Below are 25505 nucleotides of genomic sequence, written 5' to 3'. Positions count from 1 at the left end.
CAGATTAGAAGTTGGTACTTCGCTTATTTTTCAAGATATTTCACTCACAAAGTTCAGACATATATATGGTGGCGGCCATCTTGGATTTTGACGTGGCGACCCAATTTTAAACAGCGTTCTTCCTTATGCCTAGATACATCCACACACCAGATTAGAAGTTGGTACTTCGCTTATTTTTCGAGATATTTCGCTCAAGGTTCAGACATATATTTGGTGGTGGCCATCTTGGATTTTGACGTGGCGACCCAATTTTCAATTGCGTTCTTCCTTATGCCAAGATACACCCACACACCAAATTAGAAGTTGGTACTTCGCTTATTTTTCAAGATATTCATCTCACAAGGTTCAGACATACATGGCGGCGGTCATCTTGGATTTTGACGTGGCGACCCAATTTTCAATAGCGTTCTTCCTTATGCCGAGAGACACCCACACACCAGATTAGAAGTTGGTACTTCGTTTATTTTTCAAGATATTCAGCTCACAAAGTTCAGACATACATGGCATCAGACGTACATGGCGGCGGCCATCTTGGATTTTGACGTGGGTTGCACCCACACACCAAATTCGAATGCGGTCATTCGCTTACGCACGCACGCACGGACGGACGGAGGGGAAAACCATAGTCCCCCTTTCGCTCCGCTGTGCGACGGGGGACAAAAAGAGGCTTTGTCCCTTGGATGGCCCATCATCCAAAATATTTAAATCACAACCAATAGGGCTTTTGTAACTCAAAATTATCCACTTTTAGGAATGCTTTCTTGCATGTTCAATGTATTAATATTTTTTAATTTGGTCAATTATTGAATTAACATGTTTGAGTGACTCTTGAAAGTGCTGATGGAAGCCTACTAGTCATCGATTTATTCGATGTCATCGATGGGGTCATCGATTTATTCCGTAAGCAAATATGGTGGCTTTGCTGCCCTACCCCTCTACCCCTTTCCTCACATGTTCCATTCATTCCCTCTCCCTCCCCTTACTCCTACATCATTCAAACCTTTCCCTTCTCTCCCTATTCATCTTGTACTCCAATACCTCTATTTTACATTTAACCACTCATATCTCATCATCCCCAGTATGTACAAAATAAACACATGGCCCCTAATATGCTCCCATGACCATGGTTCCTGGTTCACTTAAAAATACATTGGATGAATTATTAGATACAATCAATAATGGCTCTTTATTTAAATATATATATTTTTAAGCTTACAATTTGACGAGCACCAAATTATTCATGAAGGTATAGAAATTTCTGCATGAAAATAAATAGATTTATTTATTTCATCAACAGGAAAAAAACATTTTTCGGTGGAACTGCGCTCCAACGAAGCAGCTGCGAAGCGGCCGCATTGCACGGCCTCCAGATCTGTATTGCTGAGTTTCTAATCTGTGTTGCGGAGTTTGTAATCTGTGTTGCGGAGTTTGTAATCTGTGTTACGGAGTTTGTAATCTGTGTTGCGGAGTTTGTAATCTGTGTTGCGGAGTTTGTAATCTGTGTTGCGGAGTTTGTAATCTGTGTTGCGGAGTTTGTAATCTGTGTTGCGGAGTTTGTAATCTGTATTGCGGAGTTTGTAATCTGTATTGCGGAGTTTGTAATCTGTATTGCGGAGTTTGTAATCTGTATTGCGGAGTTTGTAATCTGTATTGCGGAGTTTGTAATCTGTATTGCGGAGTTTGTAATCTGCATTGCGGAGTTTGTAATCTGTATTGCGGAGTTTGTAATCTGTGTTGCGGAGTTTGTAATCTGTGTTGCGGAGTTTGTAATCGGTGTTGCGGAGTTTGTAATCGGTGTTGCGGAGTTTGTAATCTGTATTGCAGAGTTTGTAATCTGTGTTGCAGAGTTTGTAATCTGTGTTGCATTGCCGGTCATACAAATATACTCAACGGTGGTTTGCCTCCAGTATTATTGAAAGTGATTGTGAGGTTGTGTGCGCGCATGGGATGAGTTGCGTTGCCGGGTGACGAGGAATGAAATTTAACTGAAGGTTGCATTTCTTTCGAGCTATATGCAGATTGAATCGGCAATTTAGGGACTCTCCTGTAATAGGTTGTGGTATGTGTGCAGCAGCTGCTGTTCCTCATGTAGTGTCAGGTCCAGGTAATCCTCCTCATGCTCTGGAATGTCTGCCACGGCCTCCTGCATTGCTTCCCTTTCTTCCAGTCTTGTACTCTCCTCTGCCAGGGTACACGGATACGCACCTTTAACTTCATACATTCCCCTTTATTGCCTAGTTCTCACTGTTGCTGTAGATTTTATGATTTGTACCCGTAGGTGAAGGGTCAGTTGATGACGACGATGACGACGATGCCAAATTGTGCTGGAGAGGAAGAAATCCTCCGTGCGCCACGAGCACATCTATGGCCTGTTCCACAATGCCGGAACATCTGTTCAATGCTTCAGCAGCGATGCTGCGAACAAACCCCATTGAAACCACCTGCGGCCACAATGTAGAGGCAATGCTGTACCACCAATTTAATGTCCAAGCAACAACCCAAGAGAAACCACTTTGTGAATTTCAAAAAATCCTAAAAAGAGATACGATCTTGACAAACTGACTTGCGTTGTGCAGTACCTGCATAATCTGCTCTTCTGTAATGGCGGCAGATGTTGATTCGTCACGCAGCTCTAGGAGTTCTGGCTGTTCTTGCAAAACCTGCAACAAGAGTGGGGGTTTTGTTGAAGCAGAAAGTGTTGTTTAGCATGTTTTGAGGCAGACAGCAAAGACTCAGGCCCATGTGGATGTTGCGAGTAATTATTTGTGATTTGTGAAAAAACACCTCCAAGGCCCGATCGAGGTCATTATCGGCTTGGCGCAGCGCCTCAGCTGCTGATCTAGGTGTAAATCCCATGCCTGTAAGCCTTGCATGCTGGGCTCTGTCCACCCAGTGTCCACCGGCAGTGCGGCCGTACTTTCGCACACGCCGTGCTTGTCGCCGCTCTGCATGTTCTCTCTGCCGCTGTGCCTGCTTTTCCTGAAAGAAATTGTATTTAAGTCGTTATTACAATAACAGGCAGGTCCCATGAATCAGATCCTTTTTTTTGCATTTTTGGGGACTGTTTGGCTTTGGGGTGGTTTGGGGTGGGGGTGGAGGGGTTTGAATCAATGATGTGGGGACTGTTTGGGTTTGGGGTGAGGGTGGAGGGGTTTGAATCAATGATGTGGGGACTGTTTGGGTTTGGGGTAGTGGTGGAGGGGTTTGAATCAATGATGTGGGGACTGTTTGGCTTTGGGGTGGTTTGGGGTGGGGGTGGAGGGTCTTGAATCAATGATGTGGGGACTGTTTGGGTTTGGGGTGAGGGTGGAGGGGTTTGAATCAATGATGTGGGGACTGTTTGGGTTTGGGGTGAGGGTGGAGGGGTTTGAATCAATGATGTGGGGACTGTTTGGGTTTGGGGTGGTTTGGGGTGAGGGTGGAGGGGTTTGAATCAATGATGTGGGGACTGTTTGGGTTTGGGGTGGTTTGCGGTGGTGGTGGAGGGGTTTGAATCAATGCTGTGGGGACTGTTTGGCTTTGGGGTGGTTTGGGGTGGGGGTGGAGGGGTTTGAATCAATGATGTGGGGACTGTTTGGGTTTGGGGTGAGGGTGGAGGGGTTTGAATCAATGATGTGGGGACTGTTTGGGTTTGGGGTGGTTTGAGGTGGTGGTGGAGGGGTTTGGATCAATGATGTGGGGACTGTTTGGGTTTGGGGTCGTGGTGGAGGGGTTTGAATCAATGATGTGGGGACTGTTTGGGTTTGGGGTCGTGGTGGAGGGGTTTGAATCAATGATGTGGGGACTGTTTGGGTTTGGGGTGGTTTGGGGTGGGGGTGGAGGGGTTTGAATCAATGATGTGGGGACTGTTTGGGTTTGGGGTGAGGGTGGAGGGGTTTGAATCAATGGTGTGGGGACTGTTTGGGTTTGGGGTGAGGGTGGAGGGGTTTGAATCAATGATGTGGGGACAGTTTGGGTTTGGGGTGGTTTGGGGTGAGGGTGGAGGGGTTTGAATCAATGATGTGGGGACTGTTTTCCCACCTCACGTCTGTGTATAATGTGAGTGCCAGCCTGTTCTATGTTTCCTCCACAAGCTCGCAGACCCAAACGGGCTTCCTGTTCTGAGAAACCGAGTGCGACGAGTTCCGACAGCTTTTCTTCATCCACAGTGAGCAAATTCATCAGTGTTCCAGCCTGAATAAGAACACGTTCATGTGGAGAGCTGTTTTCCTTTGTCTTACTCCTTCAAGTCACAAGCGTAGGCCCATAGCATTGTCCTGTAGTTGCTAATTCCAGCAAAATCTAGTGGTCTACATTGGTGGCCCAAGAGTATCTTTTGCTATGACAAACGATAGTCTGAAATGTCGGCACCTTGTGATTCTTTAAGGCGGATAACTCTAACCATTTAATTCTTATGTTTTACATAGCATTTTAAATTGGAGCTCAAATACCTATAAGGTCAAGCTAAAATAAAGGCCTCGTCAGGGACATATCCTTTGAAACTAACCTTGTTTAATTGTTCTCTTGCCTCAGCCATGGTTCCTTGGTGAAAGGCAATGATGCCCTGCAGGAGATGAAGCCTTAGATACAAAGCCTGCTCACGTCCGCTGCTGCCCTGCATGCAAATGAACACGCAATTTTACAATTTGACAATGAGATGCCAGCTTCAAAAACAGTTCGAGTTAACTAGACTAGTGAGGTGCCCGTGCCACGCAAGGGTGGGAGGCCAGAAACAAACAGGCAATACAGATACGGCGAATGCTAAAACATGAAACCAATAAATTCCACATTCCTGTAGCACCTTCAGTCGCACGTTAGACATGGACAGCAAATTCGTGAAGGACTTCCATTAAAAACGTACCCAATGGGGGTACGTTTGTTCCATACTCAGTCAATGGCGAATCTGCATATGGCGATCCGCGAATTCACGTTTAGAAAGTAGAAACCGTCATGGCATTCCGTCATTCACTTGAACTCGATATCTCTTTTTTCATTCCAAACAGCATAACTCCAATCACAAATTAAATAACATTAATATAAAATATAAACTTTTAACTACATTCGTGACATAAACAAATATGTAATCCTGACGTGAAGTTCCGTACGGTTGGGTGAACACAATTACGAATTCAAAATCGTAATTGTATTCACTCGATTCCAATCATCAATTGATACTTTAACAAAACGATTAACACAATTAACGCTTAACGATTTAACATTACGATTGAATGACGGTTGTATTTGGGTATTATCAAACCCGTGCATTGCCGTCATCTGTTCACGTCCGGATTTGCTGCAGGTTCGTAATTGTCCTCCGTCGCACCGCGGAGCGAAAGGGGGACTATGGTTTTCCCCTCCGTCCGTGCGGGCGTGCGTGCGTAAGCGAAGGACCGCATTCGAATTTGGTGTGTGGGTGCAACCCACGTCAAAATCCAAGATGGCCACCGCCATGTATGTCTGATGCCATGTATGTCTGAACCTTGTGAGCGAAATATCTTAAAAAATAAACGAACTACTAACTTCTAATCTGGTGTGTGGGTGTATTTACGCATAAGGAAGAACACTATTGAAAATTGGGTCGCCACGTCAAAATCCAAGATGGCCGCCGCCATGTATGTCTGAACCTTGAGCGGAATATCTTGAAAATAAGCGAAGTACCAACTTCTAATCTGGTGTGGGTGTATCTAGGCATAAGGAAGAACGCTATTGAAAATTGGGTCGCCACGTCAAAATCCAAGATGGCCGCCTCCATGTATGTTTGAACCTTGTGAGCGAAATATCATATCATAGCACGTTTTCTGCGTCTTCCACTTTGTCAACTCATCACTTCCCCGACGGGGGACCTAGGCGTAACGCTTGTTGTCATAAAAATCTAAACAGTATTTGTAGAATTTCAATAAAAGCCACATCACTGTTCATATCGGTAAATATTATTCCATCATGTTTGGAAAAATAATATAGCCTATTTTACTCCCAGGGGTCCCAGAAATACCCACCCCAAATATCGTTGCGATCGGTTGAGCCGTTTTTGCGGTACCTTCGAACGGACAGACGGGCATTTGGTGAATTATAGTAAGATAAACCGTAGCTTTCCTTGACAGCTGCTCACCTTTAAAGAGAACAGCCGCTCAAGGTTCACTCCGTAGCACTTGTCAAGAGCGTCCCTGGCGCGTGAGAGCCTCTCATGTGCGTCTGGCAATGCATCCAGACAATGCAAAGCCACGTAGCACCACACTACATCCAGGCAAAGTACTGCATAGTTGTCCACCACCGAAATAAGCTCAGAACCACACGTCCTAATGAAGAAACCAGACCAGCTCTCACATTCTTTAAGGTCTTCAAATCTCTGATCTCTGCCTTACCAAATCTCATAACTACAGAGAAGAGCTTTTCGCTTTGCTTTACCTGAAGTCCTGATCTGCTTCAAGCAGAAGCACCAGTGCACCAGAGTGATCACCGTGCTTCAGTAAAGATCTGCCTTTTTCATGTAATGTCATGGCGGTCATCAGTGCCTGGGGATAGGAGACAAACTTGGTCAGAGAGAAATGTAGAAATGCTGGCACCATTGGGAACGTTTTCCAAGATGACAACTGAAAATTTCTCAAATAATTACAAAAAAAAACCCAACTGATTCTACCTGTTACTCCTTTGCTCATTCATCATCATCCTTTTATGACTCGTAACCTTTCTTTCATCATTATCATATTCATATTTCACTGTTGTTCTTAATTGCCTCTCCCATACAGTTCTTTCATCTTTTCTGTTCCCTTCCTGGTTAGCTCACATGCCTGTGCCCATGTTCTGTCATTGTTGTCCAACTGCACTACTTTTGTTTGTGCTTTCAACCACCCTTCGCTCTGCTAAGGGCAATGTCTGTCTTTGCCTTTCTGAACTTTGGATCCAGAAGAGAAACCCGGTTTGCAGTCAGTCCCGGCTCAAGACCATGAACCAATGAAGCCCCATCACATCCTGCCATCCCCACTCTACACCCTGCCACACCATCCCACGCACAACCTCAGATTATATTAATCCTCTCTCCACATGGAATATAAACCCAATGGAGAGCAACTATAGGTCATGTCCCAAAAGTTTGCAATAAGTGTGGGTCCACCCATAGGCAAGCCAGGAAAACATGTTGCTAACCTCATGGTTGAACTCTCCAATTAGTCTCCTTTCTCAAACTTATGGTGGTGCCTCGTCAAGTCTGTCTCCAGTGGATGGTACCCCGTATTCCCTCGCTCATCTCAGTCTCTGTTTGAGACAAGGCAGAATGTCTCAATGCTGTTTGCTTCCAAATCTCATCTACCCAACCCATCCTGATCTGTCCCATACTGTATTACCCCCTTTGCACCCAATGTACAACTGTACAGTTGCTGACAGTTAATCAGAGGCATTGTTTTCGGGTTGTCCATTCATCCATGATGTGATGGCATTGTTTGGCATTGAGGCATTGTTTTCGGGTTGTCCATTCATCCATTCATCCTTGTCCGATGTGATGATGATGTCGAGTCTCCTCGGGCAATGATGGCATTGCCTTTCTATGGCTGGTACACACGGGTAAGTGTGTGGTATAGACGGTGGGTCGCCACTCCTCACCGTCTCTCTGCTGGCCGTTGGGGAATTCACCCTCTTCCACCCATGCTGTTGGAGTCAAATGGACTCTCATCCACCAGATGTGCAGAGCCACCTGCCATTTAAACCGCATGGCTGCGGACCGTTACCCTGGTAAGGGGGGCTGACAGGTACTACACCTTGCCCACAGGTGACCTGAGGTTATGCAAGGCAAGGGCATCCATCTCCCTGAGGTATCAGAAGACACCCGCATACCCAATGATGTAAAGATGAACTGAATAGATTATTGGGGCCAAAGGTCAGAGGTTATATTTGGTAAAAACCCTGTTCCCACGATAAGTTGTGAACCAGTGATGGGATTGTGACCCAACTTGATGCAAATGCATATTATGCTGCAAAGAGGAACAGATTAGATTTCAGCATCAAGAGGTTAAAGGTCAGAGATAATGTCAGGATAAAAATGTTATTGAGGTCGGGACTTAAACTAAACGATGTACATGTACCATGATCCATATGTACAGATTAGGTATCGAGGTCAAATGGTCTTGAGATTTTAGATCAAAGGTAGAGTAAGCAAAGACAATGTGGGTAGAGGCATATCGGTCGACGTCGTGATGTCAAATTATGTCGTCTCATCTGAGAAGGTAGAGATGGTTCTGTCCAGCCTTGACCCTACATCAGCAATGGCCTCCAAATACTTCAGTGCTTATGTTCTCGAATTATGATCTGCAGCTGTTGTCCACTTTTTACACCTTTATATTAGACCGTATCATTCCATACGTCAGTAAACAAATCAGCCATTTTTTTATTCAATCATTGATAAACAACTCTGTCAAAATACAACACAACAGTTCAAATAATTTTCTTTTTTTTCAGTAATCTCCATGGTTTATTTTTTTCCTCATCATCAATTTCAAGCATCAGCAAAACAATTTTTATTATGATAGACCTGAGCCTCGCCCTGGTGGTGGGGTTGCTATCTTTATCAAAAACTCTCTTCCTCACTCTCCCTGCACTGCCCTCCCTCCACCCCACCCCCAGGAGTACCTCTGGCTACGGCTTCCCCTCCGCTCCCACCTTTTGCTCATATGTGTTCTGTACCGTCCTCCAAACAGTGATGACTCCATTTACATGTCGCTGTCTGACAACATGGACCACCTTCTATCCACTCATCCCAACTCTCTCTTCCTCATATGTGGTGACTTCAACTGTCATCATGCCAGCTGGTTGGGTGTGGGTTCCTCTCACACCAGCCATGGCACATCAGCATTCAGTCCAACTATTGTAGAGAAAATGATTTATAAAGGAAATAAATCTGAAAAATGGCAGCAGCACAATCAGTTAAATGGCCTGAGAAGAAAAAGTGTTGCGTTTCTTCTTCTTTCAACAATAACGACTTCTAACTTCCAAGCCATAAAACAATCATGTTGAAATTTTAAACGTATTCCCCTTGATGAGAGCTACATTACATTAAAGTTTCAAGTCGATCAATACAGCGTTTCAAGAGATATAAGCTTTTAAGATTTTCGTTCATTTATCTATTGCGGCCCAAAACCATCTGATTTATTGAAACTACCCAAGTAAAGTTTTAACTTCCCCACATGGGGAACATTTGTGTAATGTTTCCACTCGATATCTTCAAAAATTAGAGAGGAGATAGGTTTTAAAGTTTATGCTTAAAAACGTCATAACTCCAAAACCATGTGACGCATTTTATCATGATCCCTGAACTTTTTGCGATTATGCATGCTAAGTCTGGCCTCAATCTGTTCAGCCATTGCGGAGGAGGTTTTAGTGTTTTTCACGAAAAACAATATGGCGGCCAAACCATGTGACATATGACGGCGAAATTTTTTGCATTCTGATTTTTTTTTTTCACTTCGGTCATATCAAAACTGGAGCAATGCGACTGTCGCCAATATGCCTCCACATAGTCCCACAATGGGTAGATGCCCTCGTTCTCTGTCCTAAAAATAAACAAGTTTGATTTAAATCCCTTCAGCTGTTTTCAAGTATCACATTTTCACCAGCCATGACAGGTTTCACATCGATCGGTGAAGCGGTTTCAGAGAAGGGATTTTTTTTTAAACATGAGCTTTCAAGCTAATATGGCTGCCATACATATGACACCAAGACACCAAGTCGCTGCCATACACGTGACATATGACCTTAAAAAAAATGTACACTCTGCATATGTATGGTAGGGTATCACATTTGTGAAGTTTCGTGTTGTTCGGATAAGGTTTGTTTTTCTATCCAAGATGGCTGCCAAACCACGTGACCTACGACATCATTTTCAAACTATATGCAACAGTGGTAGTGGCGTTAGATGATATTTGTAAAATTTTGCATTGATAGGCTAAGCGGTTTCAGAGATATAATTATTTAATATTTCACTTCAATCCAATATGGCTGCCACACCATGTGACCAATGATGTTTTCGTGATCATCTTTTAATTGCCATGCCTAGTCAATGACACGTAAAGTTTCGAGTCAATCGATTTGGTGGTTTGGGAGATGTCTTTTTTAAGGTTTTAGGTTAAATCCAATATGGCTGCCAAACCATGTGACCTGCGCAAAATGATGTAAAAAATTTAATATTTCAATACAAATGGGTCATAGATCATGTGCATGCAATGTCAGAATTTTAGGATAAGGAATTCGATTAAAACATCATGCTTTTGTTCCCCATCGGGAGTACTTGACAATGTGCCAAATTTCAAATTTTTCCATTCAGCGGTTTCTGAGATATATATTTTAAATTATTTGCGTTTAATCCAAGATTGCTGCCATACCACGTGATCTATGACATCACACTTATCATAAAAACATTCTGCATGGGTGTCACTGCTACCTTTAAAGTTTCGTCTCAATTCGACATGTGGTTACTGAGAAAAACGAGGATCAGCCCATACGGACGGATGGACGGACAACCTGAAAACATAATGCCTCCAGCCACCTTCGGGGTCGGAGGCATAAAAATATCATTTGTGGCATCAAGGGGTCTATTTGTCGAATTCTAACTTTGTAACTTTAGCACTTTTAATATCCTAAATAAACACATTTTTTGGTCCCATTACAGAGTTTTTTAGAATGAGCCATCACTCAATTTTTTTCCATTGAGCCGTTTCGGAGATAAAGAGGGGCAAAGTTGAAGGTGTTTTCCAAGATGGTGCCCATACCACGTGACCGATGACGTCATCATTAGCGGTAAACAATTCTACATGTCTAGCCAATCACTTGGTGAAAATTGATAGGCCGGATCTGCATCTGGACCTGAACCAAAATCTAATTGGATTGTTCTTGTCACCTAACCAACTCGTCCACCAAGTTTTGTCATAACCCGTCCACATATTTTTGAAATATCATGCTATATATCGGTTTTAGCTCCATCACTCAATGGTGAAGAATCACCAGTATTCGGATCTTCACCAATATCTAATCAATTTGGCCTTGTCACACACCCAACCTGCCCACCAAAATTAATGAGAATCCACCCACAACGTTTTGAGATATCCTGCACACAAACAGACAGGGGTGATAAAATAACCTCCGTCCATCACAGATGGCGGAGGTAATAAGATTTGAACCTGGGAAACCGTCAGCATGAACCATCTCAGATGTGAATGCCAAAAAGGTCAATCCATTATATTACAAAGTTATTTGGTGCTATGTAATACCTCAAATCCCTTTTTAAAAACTGGTGCAAGATTTGTAGATTTAACTTGCAGATTCCTCCTCTGATTTTTATCCCCCTCTATTATGTCCTGCTCCTGATATTGTGTCTTCCTCCTCATTTTTACCCCCAATCTTGCAAGAGCACATCAAATCAAATCAGCAATTCGTACGATTGGTGAACCTTTGACAAACACTCATAATCTTCTGAACACCATGATCCTCGTGTGGAGATTCTAAGCATGAATGGTAGTGGAAGGGGGTGTAGGATGTGAGGCGGGGGGCGGAGTAGAGGAGTATCTGAACAGACTATTGACACATCGTATTTCTATTTGTGGTATATTTGAAACCACAGCAGCAGGGCAATGCCAAAGTATGTTGTAAAAGCAAATGCATCCATCTCTATGAAATAGGAATCTGCAACCACAAGGGCTGAATTTTTATGAGACAATAGGTTTGAGGAATATGGGGAAAACTTCTTCACTCTGCCAGTTATTCCAACTTTTCTATTAAACGAGGTCATGATTTTCCCTCTCCTCGTTGCACCATGTCCCATCAAGTTGGGATTGGTGGCTCATGGAGCGTCATTCTCGGCCTTAATTTCAGGAACTGGCTGGACGGGCCTGATATTTGACTGAAGCTGTAGGAATTTGGAATGTTCAGGGTGCCTGTGATAACTCACCTACTCTATGCCAAATTACACTGTGGGATCTTTAAACGTCCACCAGCTTGTGCCATCTGATGTGTCCCTTGCTCAACGTTCCCCATTTGAGGGATGCCTTACCCTTGGATGGATGTTGCACTTTGACACCCTGCCTGGGAAGCACAAATCCAACAGTTTATAGTTTGGTCTACAAACAAACCCACGTGAGGCAGCTCAAAGGTAAAAGGCTACCTGTACACCCCATTAAAGATTCCTTTGCATCTTTGTACTCTCCCTGTCATTCAGATTTTTGAGGGGGGCAAGAAGAGCATTTAACCTTTTTCTCTTGTGCTGGGATCTGGATGGGATTCCCCCTGTGGTCAGCAATTTGCAGGAAAGGTCCATCTTCAGCATCTGCCTCATCTGCCAGACAGAGGGGTGATTATTGTTTCAAAGTTTTTGAGCGGTTTGCAGAAGCAGGGGGGAAAAAAAGACAATTGTCGAGGGATTTTTACTGGAATTGGAGATAGCTCGGAGGAAGCATAATTACCTTTGCAGGGGTCGAATTACTCTGTAGGGAGGGCACAGCAATGTTTGCCTTTGATGACTTCAAATTTTTTGGGGCACCAAGGCATTTTCTTTTGGGTTTGGGGGGCACAAAGGCATTTTCTTTTGGGTTTGAGGGGCACCAAGGCATTTTCTTTTGGGTTTGGGGGGCACCAAAGCAATCTAGAATTATTATTGTGGGCACAAAGGCAAAGTGTGTCGGTAACTTAAACAGGCAGGGAAATGTTACTGACAGAACAAGTAAATCAACTTACGGTAAACTTTTTAATAACGTATTTTTAGAATATAAACAGTTTCAGAAAACTCAACTCAACTCAGAACTGCATTGTCATCATGGCCATGTAACAAAGTTTAACCTTTGTTTGACAGAACAAGTAAATCAACTTAAACTTTTTTATAATGTATTTTTAGAATTTGAATCTCAATAACAGTTTCAGATTTGATTTCTCTCAAAACTCAACTCAACTCAGTCAGAACTGCATTGTCATCATGTCCATGTAACAAAGTTTAACTTTTGTTTGACAGAGTTGAACTTTTTTCATCATCATCATCAGACATCATCTTTACTGAATACTGACTCAGTCTTGAGTCAGGTATACATGATTACAATTCAATCACCCTTGGGGGAGAGGGGTGTGGTATCAGGCCTACATCCAAATGCACTCATAGAATGCCACCTGGCAACGCTACGTGTAGGATCAAAGTCGTCGGGGTCGGGCCCTTCTGTGCTGATGCGCAGAAGGTGTTCCTGCATACCCAACCCCAGTTTTAGCCTCCAATCCCCAAGAATACGCTTCACTGCTGAGAACTGCCTCTCTATATGTGATGTGGCCACTGGGTACACAAGGCAGATCTGCACCAGATGAAGTATATTAGGGTATTTGTGGCCCTTTTCTGTCAGAATGGTCTTCATAGACCTAGGAAATTGGACTCCTCTCCATGATTTCTGCTGATGTCAAGCTTCAAGGAAAGCCATTCTCTTTGTATTTGACTTGGATCACAACCATTTCTTTCAATGATTTGCTGAAAGTGATTGCTAAGGTAAGTGACTTTGGCATTGCCATAGGCAGCAAGGGTGTCCTTGCCCTTTGGCATGTTGCTGGGGTCAAACACCTCAAACGCAATCAGGACCTCATTCTCATAGAATTCGTTAAATCTCTTGTCCAAACAATCAATCACTTTGTCTTTCCATTAACTTAAAACAAAAGCTGTGATCGAGGACAGTCAATTTAATGACATAAAAGCCCATAACCTCCTTAAAAATGAAGAGAACTGAATGAAAATGAGTTAAAATCAGTACATGTACATGATGCAGCAATGACACTACGTATAACTTCGGCGACACTTCCCGTACATGATCTCTGTGGAAGAGATGGTCACTAGATATGCTGCCATTTCTGCTGATTTTACGTTGCTGAATGTGTTCGCAAATCATTTGACATCCACTCTCAAGATGATCAAAATCATCATTTTTTGCAAAATTATGTCAGACTAACTCCTGAATCATCCATATTTTGCGTGATTGTATATCCACGATCAATATTTTCATACTAAATATCGGGCGACAATCGGCGAAAAAATTCAACAGTGTAAGTACATCGTATCACACAGGTCGCCATCTTTTCTCAATGTTGCTCAACACGGCAAGGACCATGCCCGATATCGGGGCCAAAATATCTTACTTTGCATCATCAGATTGCAATGAAATTCCACCACAAACTAGATAACATGTTGGAGAAACGTCCAACATACCTTTTATTTTGTCCGGAACATTCGATCGTTGATTTGAAAAGTGCTGAACACAAGCCAAACTTTCGAGTCGATCGTATGACAGAAATTGAAGAGGTGTCGTGTAAATTCGAAAACGAGGTTAGAAGCGCGAACAATTCCACTACGTCATCGGCTATGACGTACGCGGAAATACCCTCCCCGACAGCCAATGAAAAACCTGCATTTCTTGGAGATCCCTACAGCCTCTCGTCGACATGTGCGCACAGGTACAGCGGCAGATGTACACCACCGCTGACCTTGCGGGATTGTAACATACCTATAGTCGGGACGGAAGCAATCGAAAGGCCGTCTCAACCATGAGTATTACCCCCGCTAATACAGCGCGGTTGGTAGGCAACGACGTGGGTGTGCAAACATCGGCAATAATAGCCACGCTGTAATTTATGCGCTCATAGTAGCCCATAATGCTTTGCGTTTCATTGATGATGCTGGATGACGTATGGGATGACGAATGGTCGTAGGCGGAGCCAATATAAATTATGGGATGCCCTTGAACCTCGTTTCCCGTACCCAAGGACGATAGTAGGACTGCAACATTCTGTATTCAGTAAGAGAACGGGAAACGAGGTAGCCTAGACAATGTATATGCTTACTACGCTAATGTTCCGACATGCACTGAGAAAATGAAAGCCGACGAAGTCAGTTTGTTGTTTTCATCATTACTTTATTCATACTTTGGTCTCTATTATTATGCTTTATTGACAAAAAGGGCACAGCAGCAACTGAAGAAAAAGGGCACTGCAACTCTCTGCCGTAGTGATCATGAAAAGTTCGGGGGCAGCACGGCAAATAGCTTCGGCACGCCGGCTTTTGCCGTCGATAATTTCGACCCCTGCCTTTGAGGTGTCTAGGTCTGGGTGTGATTCCCAACCAGATTACAAGTTATATTGGTACTTCTCAAGCAGGGCATTGCATCACCGAGTATGGCATCCTTCAAAGGAAATGTCGGCAGTCCCATCTGCTGGAATTTACTTTAAGGAATTCGATCCCACAGTGGTTCGAGTAAGGATTTAAATTTAAAAAAAATTCCCAATGCATAATTAAGTAGTAAATGAAGCTTCAGTGAATTTCCCAGTAATTTCTGTCGAGGTAGACGCGTCTTGCATTAGGGTCCAGTGGAGTTTAATTTCCCTTTAAAATTCAAGCACCTTGTATCTGTTTTTGTTCATGTATGTGTCTTACCCAGGTTAGCGAGCAGCTCGGCACCACGACGTGTTCGGGCAAGTTGCTGCTGCTTGTATTCCTGGTTACGATCAGCACCATCTGGAATTTGCATTCTTATAGCCAGGAGCTGACAATTCTGCTTCACACCCTGCTGGCAGGCCTTCTCAGCTGGAAACCAAAACACGCACATGATACATAGTGACATATGGATTCTGTAGTTCAGAAATGTGATCTTTAAACAATTGAAAGGCATTTTGGCTACTCACAGTCCACAATGATGTGTCCAGCTGCGATTACTCGGAGATTTTCCATTGGGATTCCACTGATTTCGGAGATCCTGACAGCCAAAGAAGCATCTTTTAATAACTAAATAATTTATTAACAATTAAGCATCTGAGAAAAAAAATCTATGAAGTCATATTGGTGAAAAGGCAAATACAGGAAGTGCCTGGGTTAACATTTGTGTCTGATTTCCTGTGCGCCGAGTGCAATATGTTCGAAAAGCGTATTAAACCCAATTTTTTTTTTTTTAACGTAAAACATTATTCAATGTACTTTTAAAACCAAAAATGAATAATTAGAGTAGATCAAATGTGTGTAGTGAAAGGGGTGACAAGGGATAACGAGCTGGTTATTAGGGCAACGTGAAGCAGGCAGCTTTCTCATGTGGTAAAGAAGAACAAATGACGTGTGAAATAACAGAAGAGGTATGGAGCAAAGACCATGTGAATGTGGTGTGAAATACGTTGTGAATGGGTAATCAACTCTCAAGGTTCGATTTCCTGCATTTAGTGTTTAGCGCACAGTATGTTCAAAAAAGCCGTGTTCGTGTCGATGGATTATAAAGACTAAAACATGATTATAGAGTATCATGTTCGTATGAATGGATGTTCGGAAAACGGGGACTATCTGCAATGCAATATTTTGGGGAAAAACAAAAAAATAAGCCTTGATGATGCAAGCATAAGTATGTCTGTGGCAGGAAGGCTACAACCAGGAACTAGGCAAGTGGTGATATTAAAATTCAACCCTTACCCGCACCACCACCACAAGTTCCTTTATTTTAGTGCCACATAAACCGCTCACGTAGGTCGTGTTTGCTAAGGCTTCAAATATAGCATTTTACCTCGTCTTCAATTCCAGTCCTGACACATCCAGCCTGGTCTCAAAGGTCTCCGTTTTGCTTTCTCCCTGTGGATCATTTGGTTGTGGGAACAGACAGTCGGTCAACAAAGGGGATCAACACAAGGTAACATCATCTATTCAATTCATACTTTGTACAGATTTGTACAAAGTATGTGAGATAGAATACATAAATTAACTAGAACGGCGGCACTCGGTAGAGCGCATACCTCCGCCAGGCTCAAAAGTTTATGTTTTGTATCCCACTGATGGGCTGGATCTGGAATCGGACCTGAACCAAAATCTAAGCTTGTTCTTGTCACCTTACCAACTCATCCATCCTCCAAGTTTAGTCATAACTCGTCCATTACTTTTTTAAATGTCATGTTATATATCGCTTTTTGCTCGATCTCTCAATGGTGAAGAATCACTTATTAATTAAATAACTCTCGTATCCAAATCCCAATTCACATCTTCACCAAAATTGAATCGATTAGTCCTTGTCACACACCCAACCTCTCCACCAAGTTTTGTCCAAATCCGTCTATAACTTTTTGAGATATCGTGCTATGTATCATTTTTGGCCCTTTCTCCAAATGGGGAAGAATCACTTAAAAATTTCTACTAGCCGGATCCGAATCCAGGTCTTCACCAAAATTTAATAATTTCGTCCTTGTCACATAAACTACCTCTCTGCCAAATTTCGTCCGAATCCGTCCACAACCTTTTGAGATATCTTGTTCACAGACAGACAAACAAACAAACAGACAGGGGTGAAAACAATAACCTCCATCCACTTTTGGTGGTGGAAATGATAATAAATCATCTTAATAAATCCTTGCTTCGTGTCCAACTAGACAACACATTTAAGGAATTGTAAAGAAGTTATTTATTTTTTACTATGTTTGATCAATATAACGTCTGACTTGACCACAGAAGTGCACTTTCCTTTGACCTATCGAGTATGGGTTCATTTCTTGACCCGATGATAAGCTGATGGACTAGGACAGCTCAGGCAATGCATTGCACCATTGAGTCCATTGTTCATCACATGGATGCTAAGTTGGGCACCTGTTTTCTAGCACTGATTTTTGGTGGACGTTAAAGATCCCACAGTATCTTTACATGAAGAGTAAGTGAGTTAATGTGTGCATTCTGGAAAATTTCCAAATTCATACCCCGAGTATTTCAAGAGCCTGCATTTCTCCTGCGCTGGTTTGTATGTTACCGATGCTTTCAGAGTTTCCCTGCAGCATCAATTGTCACTTTGTGGACTGTGGTCAGCCTCTGCACTCTTCCGCTGCACCGAAGTGTATCGGCATCGGCTCTGCAGGCAGCCTTGTCTGATAATGATAATCTCTGATCATTTCGTCCTTCACCCACTCTTCCCAGCTCTTGGTCTATCCTCCCACTCGCAACATCCTATCAGGCCCAATTATATATATATACATACAGTGCCTTCAGAAAGTATTCACACCCCTTGACTTTTTTCACTTTTTGTTGTGTTACAGCCTGAATTTAATATGGATTAAATGGAGATTTTTTTTTGCCAATGATCTACACATAATACCCCATAATGTCAAAGTGGAATTTATTTTTTAGAAATTTTTGCAAAATAATTAAAACTGAAAAGCTGAAATGTCCTGAGCCAATAAGTATTCAACCCCTTTGCTATGACACTCCAAATTAAGCTCAGGTGCATCCAAATTCCTTTGATCATCCTTGAGATGTCTCTACAACTTGATAGTTCACCTGTGGTTAAAAAAAAAAAAATAACCACCTTTAGAGGCCATTTTTCCCCGCAAAGCGGGGGTTGGCCTTTTTTGGGAACCGTGGTTGTTGTTGTTTTTCGGTCCCCTATTTGAAGCAATGTTTTACGGCCGGATGCCCTTCCTGACGCCAACCCTTTTTGCCGCCTTTAACGACAAACAGGGAATTACCAGTGAACTGGTACTCAATTAGCCGACCTCGGAAGGATGACAGGCTGAGTCAACCCCCCTGGCGTTAATTCAGCGATCGACCGGGATTCGAACCCAGGATCCTTGGATCCTAAGCCGGCACCCTAGCCGCTAGCCCAACACCAGGGACCTGTGGTTGTTTGAACAAAATCGTTAATACTGCAAATATGTCGAAATAAATCTCATGGCTAGTGGAAATATTTTATACCAAAGTTCTGGAAATACCATACTCTATACTCTATAGTCTATAGTATTATATTCACCGATGTCTTGAGTCAGGCTAACCCCCGCTCTAGCAGGGAAAATGGCCTTAAAATGCCTGTTGTTGTTGTTATTGTTTTTGTTTTGATGTCTTGAGTCACAATGTACTGGTAGTGCAGGCCCATATGTCATAACAATATTGTTTGTGTTTTTTGTTTGTTAAAATTGATTTAGCAATGGATTCTGCTTCAGAATATTATAGAGATGTAAAAAAAATAGGGTTCCATTTTTTCTTTTACGTCTAATAGGTAGTAATTCGAAGAAATCCAAGATGGCCGCCATAAAATTTGGAAAATACACTTTTGTGCATATCTTTGTATCTAGATATCATATAAACATGAATATAATATGTCCTTTTATATGTTTTCAGACCCAAGGAAGCCATTTCTGCCATTGTTTTTACAGAAAAATGCAAGGAAAATAAAATAGTGGACATATACCAGCCAAAGTGGGGTCGGCCGGCATGAAATCGGTTAATTAAGTTTCCACCATCTAGTTAAGGTCTGGTTTTGACTGTGTTGACGAAATGTGAATCTGAATAGTAGTATCTATCTTTGCAGGACCGACGACAGTTCAAGAGTGTCTAGAAAATTACACCTACCTTCAAGATGAGTGACTCACCACCCAGGAAGATTGAGAAGTCAGTAGATTTCGGACTTTGTTTTGTATGCCAAATGGCCATAGGGCAAACAGACTATACAACCTTTGTAACGAAACCAAAACTCTCCTCTGTCGAGAAACTGATGGCAGGTGCTGAGGAACAGTACACGTATGGTGAAACAAAGTTTGCATCATTGAATAGACGTTTGCAATATTCCTCTGCTGAAGAATTGCTCGCAAAAGGTCTCCGCTACCATAAAGCTTGTTACAAAGATGTTACCAATAAGATGCACATTGATCGAGCAAAGGCTAGGTTTGAGAAAGGAACAACATCAGGCAGTGCCGCAGAAATCCGACTGAAAAAGAGAGGACGACCAAGTTCTAGTGATCTAGGGGAAAGCACGTCAACATCCAGAAGGTGTTCCCGAGAACAGACATTTGACGCGCTCAGATGTGTCATATGCCAGGAAGACAGAGGAAGTGAACTACACAATGTGTCAACAAAGAACATGGGACTCCAGATCAGAAACATTGGCCAAGAAACAAGTAATGACAATCTGAAAGTGAGACTGAACAGTGTCATAAGTTCGCCTGACCCATTGCAAGCAATGGCTGAGGACATGAAATATCATTTACCATGTGTAGTTAAGGCCAAACGTGCTATAGTTAAGACGGAAAAACAAACAGAAACAACCAATGTTAACTTTGGTCAGGTGTTATCAGACCTTGAACTCATTGAAATTGTTGAAACTGCGTTGAATGATACTACTGAAAATGCTGTGCTCAATATGAATGAAATTCATGTAACCTATGTCAATTTACTTAAGGAGCACGACTTTCCGGTCTCAGACAACCATAGTTATAAGCCATACCTGAAACAATTGATCCTAGACAACATTGCCGATGTTCATTTCAGCCGGCCCTCAAACAAAACAAAGCCAGAGCAGATTCTTTCCACAAAGCTCAAAGACCACATGATATCAAGCACAATTACAGCAGACAGCATCAAAGACGATTTTAAAGTACTTTTGCGAGCTGCGAAAATATTGAGGAAAGACATCGCATCTTCCCCAGCATGGAAATTTAATGGAACCTTTGCTGATTACAAGCCACCCCCGATGCTCAACATCTTCTGCAAGCATGCAGTCATGGGAACAAGGAAAGTAGGAAATAGCAACAGGGAGGACTCCATTGGTGTGAGTGCATCATTGTTGGCGCAGCACTTTGTCGGTGCTTATAAATCTGACCGACAGGTATCGTACGAACCAAGAAGCGAGGATGGATCATTCAAACAACGATTTGAAACTCCATTGAGTGTGGGCTTAGCTCTCGACATACACAAAAACACACGATCCAAGGCGCTTGTAGAGAAACTTGCACATCTGGACCTCGCCATCTCCTACAAAAAGGTCATGGAGATTGAGACCAGCATTGCCAACTCCGTACTGAAGCAAATGGAGTCCACCGGAGGCATCTGTCTACCACCATGGTTGGTTCAGGACACGTTCGTCTGGTTTGCCATGGACAACATCGATTTTCTAGAGACAACTCCTTGCGGGATGAATACCCTTCATGGTACAGCAATTGCGATCTACCAGCCTGTATCACCGGAGAAATCACCCATGATACCACCAATTGAACTTGACCGGTCATCAAAAGCTCAAACGATACATGATGCAGTTGGCTGTAAAACGTTGACCTGCAAGAAGCCAGCACCCGAGAAGAGAAAGAGCGACTGCAAGCTGCTCACATCAAAACCCGAGACAGACAAGAACAAGAAAACCGATATGACCTGGATGATTGGATGCCTGAACTTCGAGGAAGAAGGAGAAGTTGACGTCAAACTCACAGCTCCGGGGACGTGGGGAGCCTTCAATTCCTTGCTATCTTCGTCCAGTGAGAAGACCAATGTTGCTCTCGTTCCTCCGTTGATAAGGTCGCCTCCTACAGACTATGATACACTGTACACGGGTCTGATGAGAGCTCACAACATCACAACTCGTGTTATGGGGAGTGAGGCAATCACAGTCATGACTCTCGATTTGCAGCTATACGACCTGGCGATGAAGCTGTGGGTGGAACGCGAGGACATCAGGAAGCAATTCCTCTTCCGACCTGGTGAGCTACATGTTGTGTTTTGGGCCTTAGCTGCATTAGGAAAATACGTGGAAGGGAGTGGAATTGATCAGGCATGGGTCGAGGCTGGACTTTTCTCGCCAACCACAGTGAGCCAAATACTAAATGGGAGGCACTTGTATCGAGCTCTGGAGGCACACATGGTAACACTGATCGCTTTGTACAACCTGTACTTCCAGAGATTCCTGGCAATGGAACCTGAAGAAAGGGCCTATCTGAACGAGTCATCTGTTCGTCTGGGAGAGGTATATCAGAGAGACATCAGCGGGAGCATGGAGCCAGAGAAGAATCTATGCGACATTCTCAAAAAAACATTGGCCATGATGGAGTCCAGAGATATGACCAAAAAACTGGAACAATTTGAGGTCAGCACAAACAAGATACAGCGCTTCATCCTGAACTACATGAAACAGTTTGAGACTATCCTTCTGTTCATTAGAAGTACAAGACAACGTGATCTGCTGCTGCATATGGAGAGCATCGAGTCTCTCACGAAGTACTTCTTCGCTCACGATCATCTAAACTATGCTCGGTTGCTCCCTCTCTACATTTCAACAATGCAGGAGACTGAAAAGCAGCACCCAGAACTGTGGAGGGAATTCATGAAAGGGAACTTCTGTGTGACAAAAGGATTGGCAGGCTTCACATCAATAGCCCCAGACCATGGCATTGAGCAAGAAAACCGTACACTGAAGGTGATTGGAGGAATCGTAGGGATAACTCAAAATGAGAAGGCGCTTGACAAGTTCTTCCTCATTGCATCTGAGCTGTCAAAGTCACTGCACGAGTTTGCGGAGGGATATGGTCTTGGTGAAAACCAGAGCAGAAAACAACACCACGAAATCATGGGGGGAAAGCTTTCCCGGGTGATGAGCCATGCCTCCAAGCTTTCTAGGGTGTTCCGTGAACATGGCGATCCATTTATGGAAGAGGAAGTAGACGAGGTCTACAACCTGCTCACCAAAGAAGTCATGAATGAAAAAGTGTCCAGCGACATCTTAGAGCGCGACGAGATCGGACAACAGATGTTCCAGCAATTTGCCACAGATCGTTTAGCTGAGGGAAAACTTTCTGTGTGGGACAAAATGACGAAAAGAAAACTTCGAACATTCAAGAGTTCGAATGCCACAACAGAAGTGAGATCGGGCGACAAGCTGATCAAAGTCAAAGAAGAGCGAGGATTGTTGCAGAGGTTCATCGTTATCTCACGGAGCCGACCAGAGCTCGACCTGAAAGAATGTATTGGCACCTATGAATTTGGCATCGTTCCACGTTCTTTATTTGCATCTGATGGATCCCTCTTGTTGGCATACGACAAGGCAAAAATCCTTCGTCAACTTGAGCATCTGGCTGAGCCTGAAGAGCAGGATGTACATGATCCACCAGGAGAACCTATTTCGACAGAAATCAATGAGCATCAAGACGCGGGAATTGCCGCTTTGAATGATGCAGCAGCACACGCTGGGGAAGAAACTAATGACCCATCAACTGACTATGAAATCTCAAGCCAAAATTTGCAGGAACCCTCTCAGGAGCCAAAACCCAGACAAACCAAAAAAAAAAAAAAAAAAAAAAAAAAAAGATCAGCCAAAACCCAGACACAACCACAAGATCAGGAGTGATCAATGAAAACGAGACTACTTCTCGCCATAGAGTGATTAATCATTGATGGCATGGCTCTTGTTAACGGGATCTCCAAAACAGAACAAATGATTACATGCAGTGACTTTGCTCAATCGTTCATTGAACGCCTCGAAAATATTGCCGTGCATTATGATGACGTGAGGTTGGTATTCGACCGATACATCGATAACTCACTGAAAGACAAAATGCGCCTAAAGAGGACAAAGGGGAAATCAACATACTATCACGTCAGGGATAGTACATTGATCCAGAAGATTTCACTCAAAGATTTCCTTTCCAATGTGAAGACCAAGGCAGAGCTTACAGAGTACTTGGCTGTGAAGTGTCTATCTTACAGCAAGGCTCATCCAAACAAGTTGAAGAAGTTCATGGTGACATCAGGAACTAAGACCACGGGCAACACTGAAGTTCCAGACAGTCTACTCACGCACAGCCAAGAAGAGGCCGATACACTCTTAATTCTGCATGCTCTCACAGTCGACAAAGATGCAGAAGTTATCATTGATTCGCCAGATACCGATATCTTCCTCCTACTGATTCAGAGATTTCACGATCTACCACCTGCTACGAGGTTTCTCACTGGGAAGGGAAAGTTGAGGAGGAGCATTGCAGTCCAACCTATTCATGGCATGCTAGGAGAGAAACGTGCGTCTGCAATACTTGGATTCCACGCATTCACGGGAAGTGACATGTCTGGAAGGTTCGCTGGCAGGAGCAAGGACTGGTGCTTTAAGGTCTTCATGACATGTGACAACAAGATATGGGAGGCTCTGGAGTCTTTGGGACAAACTGATCCGTCACCAGAAGTGTGTTCCCAGCTGGAACGCTTCGTCTGTCTGCTGTACAAGTCTAAAGTTCACACGAAAGTAAACGAGCTTCGCTGGTTCTTATTCTCCAACCGTGCTGCTGAGGGAGAGAGTCTTCCACTTACCACTGGTTCGCTAAAGTTACACGTTCAGCGAGCACATTATATCGCAATGATATGGAGAAAGGCAGCAGAAAGCCATCCGTCCCTTCCATCACCTGTCGAGTATGGTTGGCAGTTACTTTCGGATGATGGGGTTTATGCCCCAAGTCGATGCCTGAATCCTCCAGCCCCAGAAGCAATAATGAATCTCGTGAACTGTGGGTGCAAGAAAGGGTGTATGGGAAGATGTAGCTGTCGCAATAACAATATTCCTTGTACTGAAGTTTGTGGGTGTGTGGGTTACAGTTGTAACAACAAAGCAAACATCAATGAACCGCGTGTGATAGATATGGATGAGGATGAATGAGGCATTCGTTTATGTGATCGTTTATGTTCATTCATCGTTTATGTTTAGGTGTGTGTGTATGTGTGTGCGTGTGTGTGTGTGTGTGTGTGTGTGTGTGCGTGTGCGTGTGTGTGTATTCAAAATAAATGTTATCAGTGAAGATTGTTTATTGAATCGATTCTAATTGGGAAATTATACGATCCGATTTCACGACGGCCGTCTCCATTTTGGCTGGTATATTGCCCACTATTTTAATTTCCTTGCATTTTTCTGTAAAAACAATGGCAGATATGGCTTCCTTGGGTCTGAAAACATATAAAAGGACATATTATTCATGTTTATATGATATCTAGATACAAAGATATGCACAAAAGTGTATTTTCCAAATTTTATGGCGGCCATCTTGGATTTCTTCGAATTACTACCTATTAGACGTAAAAGAAAAAATGGAACCCTATTTTTTTTACATCTCTATAATATTCTGAAGCAGAATCCATTGCTAAATCAATTTTAACAAACAAAAAACACGAAATTACTAATCGCCCTAGACTATGGGCTTGAAATCAGCAAAACAGGACAAGACTTACAGTCACGTGAAAAAGTAAGTACACCCCATGTAAAGTTTTGACTTTTCCGACATATTTCAACATACAGCTATTTGATCTTCATTTCAACAATATTGATGGATAAAGGTGATATAATGTAACAAATATCATGAAACATTTACATTTTGTAGTCCATTGTATAATTTAAATAAACATAAATGCAAATTTCGCATGTGGAAAAAGTAAGTACACCCTTGGCTCCAATAGGTGGTATTTGGCAGAAACAACCCTTTGGCAGAAACAACCTCAAGTAGGGGTTTCTTATAACTGTCTACCAGTCTCTGACATCGACTGGGAGAAATATTTGCCCACTACTCCATGCAGAGTTCTTTCAGCTGTGCGATGTTTGAGGGGTTTCTTGCATGCACAACAACAACATGCATTTTAAAGGCCATTTTCCCTGCTAGAGCGGGGGTTAGCCTTGCGGTCCCCATGACAATCTTCTCCATTTTGCCCTATTTTCTGCATCTCTCCTTGTTAACCCCCTTGCCCGCATTTCTTCTTCCACCATCTTTAGCCAAGTCTTTCTCGGTCT

General features: G+C 43.0%; 1 protein-coding gene across 2 annotated transcripts in view; it reads right to left on the bottom strand.

Annotated features, from left to right (window-relative positions):
- Positions 1-1167: 1167 nt before the first annotated feature.
- NUB1 (negative regulator of ubiquitin like proteins 1) overlaps positions 1168-25505 on the bottom strand; it is a 38029-nt gene continuing 13691 nt past the window's right edge. For both annotated transcript variants that reach the window (XM_068126523.2, XM_068126514.2), the window contains 12 exons: positions 16518-16582; positions 15658-15728; positions 15410-15559; positions 12207-12292; positions 6385-6491; positions 6089-6275; positions 4487-4594; positions 4021-4173; positions 2785-2979; positions 2580-2660; positions 2273-2441; positions 1168-2181 (listed from right to left, as the gene is read on the bottom strand). In XM_068126523.2, coding sequence (XP_067982624.1) covers positions 2033-2181; positions 2273-2441; positions 2580-2660; positions 2785-2979; positions 4021-4173; positions 4487-4594; positions 6089-6275; positions 6385-6491; positions 12207-12292; positions 15410-15559; positions 15658-15728; positions 16518-16582 — 1521 coding nt within the window. In that variant the 3' untranslated portion in view covers positions 1168-2032. The remainder of the gene's footprint in view (positions 2182-2272; positions 2442-2579; positions 2661-2784; positions 2980-4020; positions 4174-4486; positions 4595-6088; positions 6276-6384; positions 6492-12206; positions 12293-15409; positions 15560-15657; positions 15729-16517; positions 16583-25505) is intronic.

Source organism: Myxine glutinosa, chromosome 1 (assembly GCF_964187855.1).
Source record: "Myxine glutinosa chromosome 1, kmMyxGlut1.1, whole genome shotgun sequence".
NCBI classification, from domain to species: Eukaryota; Metazoa; Chordata; class Myxini; order Myxiniformes; family Myxinidae; genus Myxine; species Myxine glutinosa.
The sequence above is the reverse complement of the archived record's forward strand: the minus strand, read 5'-3'. Positions and strand labels throughout refer to the sequence as shown.